This window comes from Liolophura sinensis, chromosome 12 (genome assembly GCF_032854445.1).
Source record: "Liolophura sinensis isolate JHLJ2023 chromosome 12, CUHK_Ljap_v2, whole genome shotgun sequence".
NCBI classification, from domain to species: domain Eukaryota; kingdom Metazoa; phylum Mollusca; class Polyplacophora; order Chitonida; family Chitonidae; genus Liolophura; species Liolophura sinensis.
Genome location: NC_088306.1, coordinates 1,679,659 through 1,692,106, shown reverse-complemented (window position 1 = coordinate 1,692,106; position 12,448 = coordinate 1,679,659). Strand labels below are relative to the sequence as shown.

Sequence of the window (12,448 nt, the reverse complement as noted above, 5' to 3'; positions counted from 1 at the left end):
ATATATATATATATATATATATATATATAGACTACTCAGATGGTAAGTATTGTTTGGACCTATATTTGTACAAAGATCAAACCGGTTTCCTCTCTCGCAGACTTTACCACAAGAGGGAGAGTTTCATTTCTGCCAATGTAAATTATCCTTACTTGGACAGCAATCCCTACAGATCCCTACGAAGGGTATGAATGTTCATATACATACAACTGAGATACACATTTTAATATCGACAACTGATATTCTAGCATGCTACACGATTTGAATACTGAGTTTACTCAGTAGCCTCCAACATACCTTGCTCCTTTCCAACAACACTGAAAAATGTTGACTGCTTCGCTTTGCATGATTCCATGCTACTTTTGTACTTGTTATACTTTTTGGATTCTTTGGTACTTTGTGTTTAACGTCGTTTAGGGAATTGGCCTTGCGATTATTGACCAAGGGCCGATTCTACAAAGCAACGTCTGACTTAATCCAGAATTTGAAATTATAATCTTAAAGCTTACTTTTAGACTTAAAAAATCAAAATTTTGATGACCTCATCAATATTGTTTTAAGACAAGTGTGTCAAATTTTCGACTTCCAGTGTAAGCGCTGTCAAGACTGTGCACTCCGCCCCTGGAACGTCCTTTTTGCTTAACGGTTGGTACACCAATGTCTGTTTCGACGCTTAGATTCCAAAGTCATAAAGCTTCCTGTGAACGATCCAACAAATCAGTTGCATGCCCGCTGTTTCCAACGTTACGCTGTTCCTGCTAGCTAGAGCTACCCCGTTCATTCGACGCGCTCTCATGAGCAGGATTACTTAGCTGATTGTGTAAACGTTTGAAGAATCTGTGAAATGGGAACCTTCCACGCTCTCGGGCTCAGACGACAAGTCCTATATATGGACTTCTTCCAACGGTTTCTTCTCTGGCAGACTTTACGACAAGAGAGGTTGTTTCAATTCTGACATTGTAAATTATCCTGACTTGGACAGCAATACACCGGAGGATCCTAGATATGGCGTGTACATATCTCGCCTTGTAGCCTTTGATAGATCCTGCGTGTTGTGTGACGATTTCAATCAACGTCACAAATTATTACTTTAAATCTTGTGTGTCAAGGTTATTCCATCAAACGCCTTCACTCTAAGTTTCTTAACTTTTACAATGAGTAATATTCTTTTGCAAGTAAATATGGACGGAGAGTGTAGAGTCTCTGGCGTTCTGATTTATTATTGTGTCTAATTCCGCTTAACCCTGCGCTAGATGCTGTACATTCATCGTGGTTAATTAAATTGCCACGTTGGTATATAGGGACAGATGCCATTAAAACGCAACTGAGATACATATTTTGTTATTGACAACTGATATTTTAGCATGATACACGGTTTGAACACTGGTTTCACTCAGTCGCTTAGAACATACCTTGCATCTTCCAAACATCATTGGAAACTGTTGACTGCTTCTTTTTGCATGATTCCGTCCTATTTTCTTACTTTATGCTTTCTTATTTCTTTGATGGTTTCTGTTGTACGTTGTTTTAGGAACTGACATAGCGATTATTGACCTGGAACGTCCTTACTGATTGACAGCTGGTATACGAATGTCTGATTCGATACATAGATATGACTGATCTCCCAACATTGACAAGATTCTATGAGTAAAACCAGACATTCGCAAACTACCCGTCAGCCAAAATGGACGTGGACACATTATATGTGCTTTTTCACAACCTTCACCAGTGGCGTCCAAACAAAGGAAAAATGAGATATCACTACTTACAGTGACAGAAAATAATTATTTTCCAGCCTTTCTAATGATATCAAGTGAAAATGAAAATAAAACCGCTATGAAAAAAAATAAATTTGTATTAAAGAAAACTCTAGAAAGTTACGCAGGAAATTTAAAACAGGTCTAAAAGATAAAGTCGGGTAGGATTTTGTTAGAATGTTTTAGAAAGCAGCAGCATATTAATTTATTGAATATTCATAAAATTAGAGAACATGCTGTCTCTGTCACTCCACATAATACCCTAAACTGCTCTCAGGATATTATCCGTGTAAGAGATCAGGACCTGAATGAAAGACAGAGCAAGAAATAAAATACATACCTTTTAACATTTGGTACGCCTTCGCTGCCACATCTACCTTCATTGGGCCTTAAAGTGTACGTATCGATTTATTCATACATAACCCGACCCGGTGTTTCTCCTGCCAGAAGTTTGGCCAGGGCAAGGGTCAAAGTAGCAATAAACTCGTCAGCTTTACATGTGCGGAAGAAGGACACGAGAACTTCGACTGTGAAAACACAATAAAATGTTTAAATTGCTTTGGAGCTCACATGGCTTCTTCCAAGTAGTACCGTCTGTTCGACATCACTCTTTAAACAGAAAAATAACAAAACCGATCAAGACGCGAAGCGTCAGATCTCTTTCACAGCTGTCTTCGCCAAATCTACATACGCCAATGTTGTCAAGACACTCCGTTTCAGTGGGGACCCAAACACATCAACTTGGCCCCATTGGCACGGAATAAGCACAAAAACCTGTGGTAAAATCATTAAGTTACACAGCCAGGTCATCAACACAAACCGAAGTAAAACGGTGGAGTCTGCTCAAATAATGCAAACTCCATCCCTTCCAGTGTTTTAGCAAGTTTAGAGGTCTGGAAGAATCAGATGTTTTCATCAATCAGATGGATCTTTCTGTTTATCAGGCCACTGGCCCTACATAGCGTCCGTCTTCTGCTTCCAGGGAACAAACTTCACGTAAGTCTGGACCATATGAGAACGATGTGTCCTCCACATCTCCTGTGGATGTTACGGACACATCCCCGAGCCCTGAGAGATCTTTCAGTAGATTTTTCTTCGAAGGTACATGGTGATCTTTGTGGCAGTGACCATTTTCCTATCATCCTAGAGCATCTTACTTCTAATTCTTTAGAAAGTGTAACTCGGTGGAAGTTTGATCAAGCAGATTGGGTCGCGTTTGAGATGCAGAAGCTGATGTAACCCCAGAGACTCTCAAGGCTTTAGGCGATCAAATACTAAAGTTTAATCAGCTTGTTCTTATAGCTGATGATAGAACCATACTTAAGACGTCCAAAAATCCGAAATCCAAAAGTAAACCCTGGTATAATAAGGATTGTCGCAAAGCCATTAAGAACTGTAAAAAAGGGGAACAAAGGTTTAATATATGTCCTACTGATAAGATTTTAAACCAGGTTCGTATTTTTAGAGCTAAGGCTTGTCGATTGCTCAAGCCCAAGAGGCGATCTTGTTGGCTGAACTTTGTTTCAGGCATTACGTTAAAAACACCTTTTGGAACATGGTCCAGAAACTTGAGGGCAAAAATAATACAGCGAAAACTCAGTATTTGAAAGATGGAGATAAAACTAGTATATAAACTTCTCCACCTGATATAGCAAATAAACTAGCTCACACTATTTCTAAGAAATCCTATTCTGACAATGACTCTGCGGAATTTCAACATGTTAAAAATCGGGAGAAAATTAAATTGCCCCTTTCTTCTAAAAATTTAGAAGATTGTAATCGTCCTTTTAAAATCGGTTAACTGCATCAAAACAAGCACACGATATTGCATGCGGTCCTGATAATGTATATTATAAGTTTGTGAACCATTTTCCTCCAGAGTCATCTGAAATTGGGACTTGCTTAATGATATTTGGTACTGGTGATTTTCCGTCGTCATGGAGGGAGGCGTTATCATCATGGTCTCAACTCCGGGTAAGAATCATACCAATCCGTCTAATTACCATAGCTCGAAGCAGCCGTGTCTGCAAGGTTATAGAACGGATTATGAATGATAGACTTCTTTGGTTTCTTGAAACCAAAACGTTACTTTCTAATGTAATTATAATTGTAATGTAATGAACGGAAATTTAATCTTGACCCTGATCTGAAATTTTGTGGTAAACAAATTAAAATCGTTGGTGAAACTAAATGTTGGGATAAAATATTCGATGATAAATTATCTTTTAAACCTCATATAAAAATGCTTAAAGCTAAATGTACAAAGGCTCTCGATATACTCAAGGTCGTGCCTAGCACCGATTGGGGGTGCTGACAGATCTATTTTATCAAACCTATATCCTTCTCTGGTGAGGTCTAATTTGGACTAAGTGTCCATCATTTACGGTTCCACCAAGAAGTCGTATATAAAAATGTTGGATCCTGCCCATCTCCAAGGTTTGAGGCTCAGCCTTGGTGCTTTTACAACTTCGCCATTATAGAGTTTATACGAGCCTTATATATAAGACGTATCAGACTCGATCTTCAATATGCCACAAAGCTTAAAGCTCATCCAACAATTCCAATCCATTATATGTAGATAAATTTAATAAGTGCCTTAACAAGATCTCTTCGTTGGTGTTCGTGTACAGTTCGTGTTCATGCTTTTGTTTAAGCGGACATCAAGCTAGAGGATATACCTCCTGTGCCTTGTCCCGAGTCCCACAACCCAAATTAATATTTTATCTATGTAGAGCATAAGAAATCCAATACAAATCCTCTTATAATTCAGCGATAATATTGTGAAATCAAGGTTAATTATCCGGATTATAAAGTTATACATATTGATGGGTGAAAGGATGGAGACAGAGTTGCGTCAGCGGCTGTCTTGGAACAGCGGATCTCTTCGTCTACCATCCTCTTCTTCAATCTTTTCTGCGGAAGGCAGGGCTTTACTCCTGGAATTACCATTTGTCTGGATGTTTCCACAGGGCAGTGATATGCAGTGATATTCAATACGGCATCGAACATGTCCTTGTTGACTGCGGACTTTGCTCATGTTCGGCAAAGATTCTACACAGTTGTAGCGTGTGCCTGTGTGTTTGATGGCGTATAATTGGAAACAGGGTTACCTTTTCGGCAGCTGGTGGCACGAGGCACTGACCTAGCTACCATGGAATCTCAAGTCAACCTGACCTAGTGTGGTCAAGGGGGTTGGAGGAGAACGCTGAAATGACCTGCAACGCTGCAACGTAATAAAAATGTACAAAGAACAGATCAGTGTTTTGTCAGAATGTATACAAAATATTTCCGCGTATAAACCCTGCAAAGAATCCCTACTCTAAATTTGGTAAATGCTTTAATTTATTATTTATTCCTCTACTCTCAGTGTTACTACCGCCCCGTCGTAACGTGCATAAAATCTCTCCCGCTCTAACGGCACCGTCGCCTGGGGAGGTCAAGGAGAGCGAAGAATAACCGTACCAGCTTCCTACCTCCAAGCTTGACGATCTGACCAAGTCCAAGGTACCACTGTTTTCTCCCCAGACTTCAAATTTCCTGACCTGTATATATTGTATGTCACGTGATAACCAGCCACGAGGTGTCATCCTTTCCAAACCAAGAAATAAATCCGACCACACGACTTACGCATTAACACCCAATAGGCGTTCTGTAAACATGAAATCTATCAGGTATTTGACAATACCAATAGGGTAACTATTGATGAAGTAAACAACACAGTATTTGCAAGGGATAGTAGTTTTGTTATCGCTATCGGCGATGTTAGACTTCTTTGACACTTGTAACGGGCGATAACTCAGTTAGCTACACAGTCAACACGATGTTGTTGCACAGCATTGCTTGCGAAGTAAACTGAAGGCAGGTAAGGGACACCACGTGAATGCTGGCAATGGAAGGGTAGAACCATACGAGGTAAAATGTCATCCACATAACACCGAGCTGTTAAATTCCCATCGATGATGACCAGTGGTGTCCGTTCCTGTCCATAAATCACTCCCCATACCATCACTACCCCACCACCAAACGGTACCACCTCCCGAACGCAAACGAAGGCCGTTCTTTGGCCTCTTCGACGGTATACACGTTGTCTTCCATCAGCTCTGAACAAAGAGAAGCGACTTTCATCTGTGAAGACGACCTGTTGCCAAGCACGTCGGAGCCATCGTACAATTAGGGCTCATCTCCACCTCTGACGACGGTTGAGCCGTCAATAACCGCCCTCTGAATGGTCGATAGCGATTCCTGAGTCTCCTTGACACTGTCTGCCGACTGAACAGATGATCGCATTCAGCGATGATGACGTCACACTCAGGAAGCCATTTCGCAGATGCGGGAAACGCAAGTACCTGCTTTCCCTTGGCGTGCTTACCCTAGGCCTGAATGTTCTTGGCCTGTCTGAGGTCCCACTTGTCTGCATGTAACGATGCATCCGATTTGTAACGGTTACACGAGAACAGCCAAATGTTCTTGCAATCCAACATGAGTGGTTGACATAGTCACCATACCCTGGGCCCTCTCGCGTTGTTCTGGAGTCAGTCGTGGCATCACTACGGTGTTTTTTAAACACTGTGCAAGTCTGACATACTGGCTTTAACGTCTTTTACACTTTTGATCTTCCTGTTTCAGTACGTGCACGAGTCACGTGGTTTTGGAACATTTCTCTTTCTTTCCCAACGGATTGGTATGAGCTTACATGTAGCTTTCCCCATATGGGAATATGCTTTTGATTCTGATTTTTAATGGGTTAGGCAGACCAAATTCGCTGGAAACTTTTATTAAATTTCAAATTATGAGTGGTAAAGTTTCTTTTGGCCGTCAGTTTATTTAAATCAGATATATATTGAATATATATACAAGAATCTTGTGGTTTTCGAGTTTTAATTAAGGCTTGGTTCTTTTTAGCTGTTGTTTAAACATGTTCGTCTTCTTTTGTTTCATTTTTGGTGTTCTCATTCTATCGAATACCATTTAGTGGCTCCTCTTTTCAACTTGTTCTCCACACGATATAATTGAAAAATTTCCAATGTGGCTGTTATTTGCTGGTTTGTGTTAAACGTCGCTTTGTGAATTGTGTATGTCATTATTAACATGGAACGTCCACGTTGGTTGACGGCTGGTATACGAATGTCTGATTCGACACATAGATTCTGTAAAATACTGATATATTTTCCTTACATTTGAAGATATTGTTGATATGCGGACAATTTATTGTCGTCTCATTGCTGGAAATATTTTGACTTTTCTATAACTTACATTTTTTTTACCGTGATTATGCCTATCCCTTTGCATTATTTTAATGTGATTGTACGTCAAATGTGATGACAACTCAGCATTTTGATTAATTCTAGGTCAGTGACATCTAATGAATTGCAATTAGCATCATTAAATTTTTCTTTACCTATTTCTGCTCAAGCCATGGCGCTGGGGGTGAGGAAGGTGTGGGGGCTGTGGGTTACCACTATTCATGCATTTACGTGAACAGTTAGAGTAAAACCCTGACTGACGTAACCATGCCTGGTGTAAAGTCTTCAAGAGAGGAACCCGTTTTGGCCTTCGTACAAATGAGATGTACCATCTGGAGAGTCTCCATCTGTGGTTTCCTTTAAATCCAGTTAAGGTGGGTAAATAACTTTCATAGCCGTTTGCTACATATGGATTGTTTAAATCTTGCAGATCGTCAATGTAACGTTTAGTGAAACATCCGTAGGCCGTAATAGTAACCTTTTTGTATAATGTGGAACTGAATAAGGCTTTGTTGCCTTTGATTTTAATATTGCGGTGACCGGTTTTAGTAAACACCGAAACAGTTAGGGATGAAACTCTTTCTATTAAATTCGTCTGAGGGTTAGTAGTATAGAAAGTGGAGAAATCCCAAGTACAGATGTACTTATACGCTACGTGTATTTGAGTCTAGTTTTTCTGTGATACGTTTGGATTTTTTTTACGAATCCACATACAGTTGACGCCTGAATGTTTGCAGTTGCACAGCAAGACCTACTCTTACATGACTTGTAGTGCCTTCGTTAAGAGAGTGGATACATATTTGCTGGTAGACTGTTTTGATCCCGCAATAAATCGAGCTTTGTATGTGCATTTATGTATTTTTGAAGTGAGGCAAACACCTCTGAAATATACAAATGTAAAACTGAATGCAAACCAGAACAAAGTTTATTTAGGACAGAGCCCAAGAATTCAAGCAATGTATTACAGGAATTTTTCTTCAATGTGCATACGTATCAATAATTTTAATATTGTTGAGCAAACAGCAGTAGGCATCAATGATTGGTACTGTCAACAGGTCCAGTTTAGGCTTTTCGACCGGATGACGCCGTTACAACATATGTTCCACTTGGAGTCATACACGTTGGTACCACAGCAGGCCCCATTAAAGCCCTTAGACCGGATGACGCCGTTACAACATATGTTCCACTTGGAGTCATACACGTTGGTGCCACAGCAGGCCCCATTAAAGCCCTTAGACCGGATGACGCCGTTACAACATATGTTCCACTTGGAGTCATACACGTTGGTGCCACAGCAGGCCCCATTAAAGCCCTTAGACCGGATGACGCCGTTACAACATATGTTCCACTTGGAGTCATACACCTTGGTGCCACAGCAGGCCCCATTAAAGCCCTTAGACCGGATGACGCCGTTACAACATATGTTCCACTTGGAGTCATACACCTTGGTGCCACAGCAGGCCCCATTAAAGCCCTTAGACCGGATGATGCCGTTACAACATATGTTCCACTTGGAGTCATACACGTTGGTGCCACAGCAGGCCCCATTAAAGCCCTTAGGCTTGATAACCCCTTTGCAGCAGATGTTAAAAGTTGGATTGTAGGAAGATGTTCCACAAGATCCTACAGGAAACAAAAACAACATACGAATATGAATAAAGAATTATTGGTTTTGACTTTTACACACCTATGAAAACAAAACGCTCTTCAAACATGTATATGCATAAGATTTCATCCGTTCTGTTTACAAGACAGATTCGAAAAAACGCCATATGGCGGATATGTTCAAGGTTTTCAAGCTTTGGGGCTACATGTACCCGCCTCACACAATCTGGCAAACCGCCTAACGTAAAGGACAGATCAAAACTCTCGATTTCATTGACAAAGTACCAATGTTCAGTTGTGAAACAATCTGGACTTTGTGGTCAGTGAAATAAATAAACAGCGTAAACATGCGGATGTCTTTGTTTAATAGTTTTTGATGTTTTAATTAGAAAACGCCTGCCTTTAGACAAGTATCTGAATGGCCCCATTACTGGCTGCATGAGTGGAAACATCGGGAGCTGGTTCGACCATAGCCTCAACAGTTAAAACGAGATCACTGCTTTAGGGGAAGGAGACATCGAAGGCTTCCAAGTGGGCTTTTAGCCCTTGAGCTATTTCCCTTGACAATACGACACATTGTGTTTTGAAACATCGTACTAAAGAGTTGTAACATCTGGTATTTTTCTGTTTACAACAGGTACTTGTAAATGAAGAAAATTACTTGACATGCTACTTAAATGACTTATTAGACCTTTGTTCTCGATCAGACTATTTTTGTCTGCTCTGACAGCTGTTTTTTTCCGTTTTTACAGCTGTTAATTTTATTACACATGTTTATTACCCAATCGCTTGGGCTACATGCTGGAGTGTAAAACTTTACCCACTTGTGACCCACTTTTCGGCAATATTGGAGCAGTATGGAAATCTAAGAAAAACTTGTTCTCCCGAACCGCTGATCGGATTGCATTGATGATTAATAGGTATGTAGAAGATTGCTGGGGGTATTAGGATTAAAAGTTTGATGGAAATCGGTCGAGAAATGTGTAAGCCGATGGTTTTGCCATTAAAATGCGTTTAAAAACTTGTTATTTCTTTTATAGTTAGCTCCTAAAATAGTAATATCTCTAAAACCGGTAAAGGTAAAGGTAAAGGTAGAAAAAACAACATCTTTAATGGCCAACGTATCAAGCAGCTTTTGACGGTTAATACTGTTTGGCCAGTCACGTGATTTAGTAGCCATTTTGAATTTTATTGACAAAGTTAAACTATCTTTTTCCGCAAATGGGCTAGTGATCTTTGGATGAAAATTAACTTGCAAGTTTTAGGTGGATCGCCGTACCTATACTGCACAAAAATGTTTTGTTTGGTATGCAAGTTGTGTTGTAACTGACAAATGAAATTAGCTTAAAAATAGGTTAAGCGTAAAAAAATTATTAAATAAACACACTGTTAAGAACTGCTTGACGTTCGAATTACAAATCTATAAGAGTTGTTTTTGTACTTGGTATAGTTTTCAGGTTATGACAAAAAAACATTAAGAAAAAAAAAACAAACAAAAAACATAGCTGCTAAAGCAGCGATGCCGGGGTTTAAACCGGTATTGCCAGCCTATACGGTGTCAATTTGGGTTACCTTAATGGTGTCCATGTATAGATACATAACCAACTTAATTAGAAGGCCTACATTCTTCGTAGCCATTAGTGCATTGTAAGCACACTGTATATGATTTGTATGTAGATGTGTCAAGCGGAGTAAATCGACCTTTAGGCAATATTTGAAGCGTTCAAGTCCCCTTTCGTTTAACACAGATCAACCGTTTCCAACACAGAGTACATGTACTGTGCTTTGCACTCAGTTATTTTCACCTTTACAGCTGTAACAGTTTTTAGACACGTGACATGTAAAAATGGATGAAATAGAGATTTTTGGCAATTTGATCGCAGTTTGCGACAAAAATATAGACCGCAGGAAAAAAAAGACCGGATTCGGGTTCAGAACGTAAAACTCTCAGGGGGCATACCTACAATATTTCTACATTCATCCTAGACAAGAACATAGTGTATATGCATTATATACACATACACTTGGAAAATGTGTCAATATATAGAAAATTGGCCCGGTCTTTTGTCAAATTTTGAAGCACTGTATATCCTGTATTTATTAAGACAGCTCACAGAGTTTCAGCACACATACAGTACATATATAGTCCCTTCCACTCAGCAATTTTGAACTTTACAGCTGTATTAATTTTCTGTCACGTGACCTACAAATATGGAGAAAAATTGCAAATTTTCGATTTTTGATGGCAATGTGTGACGTAAGTATATCTTGCAGGGGAAACAAATTAGACCAGATTCAAGATCATGACGTCATGTTACCCGCAATTCACTCGTTTGGTTAGTTTATTATTTAATATGTATTACGCCTACTTTTTGCTCGTACAGATTTTGTTTCTCATAGATTTGAACGGTCTGTGATGGGAGAAAGTGGGAAGTTTTAGAGAGCTGACGCTGAAAACTGTGTATACAGACCGCTTGGAAGGCATATAGCTGAATGCAGTTTTAGTTTGATATTGTAATAATCTATCCTGCGGTCAAAATACAAAAAATGAACAATGAAAAGTACCCATCGCAAAAAATATGTCCTAGTTGCCTACCTGCATCCAGACTGGACAAACTCAAGGCGAATATCACCAGGCCAACCCCCTGATGTCTAACACTGACCATGATGATAAGCTGAGGGGTAAAAACTTGTACGGAGGTTGGGTTGTCTCTGGCAAGTGTGATAGACGTTGTGTGCGTTGAGAAATCTCTGGCAAATGTGGGAGACACGGGGAAATCTAGGACAGATAACGCCTTTGAGAACAAAAGTCTTTGTGTAAAACCGGTTCTATATATTGCGAAATTTTAATGTCACAAGCACATACCTTTGTGAAATCAGATATTTTTAAGACAGTAAAGCTGCCTTAACCGCTGAAACCGAGTCTACACATCCGTGATATCGTTGTTTAGGCAGGGAGTGATAGCGACACCCCTGGCTAAATTCCCCATCACACTTACAGCTGGAAACCAGTCTAGACATCCGTGATATCGTTGTTTAGGCAGGGAGTGGTAGCGATACCCTTGGCTAAATTCCCCATCACACTTACAGCTGGAAACCAGTCTAGACATCCGTGATATCGTTGTTTAGGCAGGGAGTGGTAGCGACACCCCTGGCTAAATTCCCCATCACACTTACAGCTGGAAACCAGTCTAGACATCCGTGATATCGTTGTTTAGGCAGGGAGTGGTAGCGATACCCCTGGCTAAATTCCCCATCACACTTACAGCTGGAAACCAGTCTAGACATCCGTGATATCGTTGTTTAGGCAGGGAGTGGTAGCGATACCCCTGGCTAAATTCCCCATCACACTTACAGCTGGAAACCAGTCTAGACATCCGTGATATCGTTGTTTAGGCAGGGAGTGGTAGCGACACCCCTGGCTAAATTCCCCATCACACAGCTGGAAACCAGTCTAGACATCCGTGATATCGTTGTTTAGGCAGGGAGTGGTAGCGATACCCCTGGCTAAATTCCCCATCACACTTACAGCTGGAAACCAGTCTAGACATCCGTGATATTGTTGTTTAGGCAGGGAGTGGTAGCGACACCCTGGCTAAATTCCCCATCACACTTACAGCTGGAAACCAGTCTAGACATCCGTGATATCGTTGTTTAGGCAGGGAGTAGTAGCGACACCCCTGGCTAAATTCCCCATCACACTTACAGCTGGAAACCAGTTGGTATTCAGCTTATCCTCTTGCGTAATGATAAGGCTGATACTATGATGATACTTGAAACCACCTCCTGGTATATATTGTCTTTGCAAAATATTCTTTTAACTATGGATCTGATACATGTCTA

General features: G+C 40.3%; 1 protein-coding gene across 1 annotated transcript; it reads right to left on the bottom strand.

The window, feature by feature from the left end:
* Window positions 1-7,907: 7,907 nt before the first annotated feature.
* LOC135479643 (galaxin-like) lies at window positions 7,908-11,377 on the bottom strand. Its single transcript, XM_064759540.1, has 2 exons — window positions 11,202-11,377; window positions 7,908-8,623 (listed from the first exon to the last, which is right to left on the bottom strand). The coding sequence occupies exons 1-2, from the start codon at window positions 11,269-11,271 to the stop codon at window positions 8,049-8,051; spliced, it is 645 nt and encodes a 214-aa protein (XP_064615610.1). The 5' UTR covers window positions 11,272-11,377; the 3' UTR covers window positions 7,908-8,048.
* Between the last annotated feature and the right edge of the window lie 1,071 nt (window positions 11,378-12,448).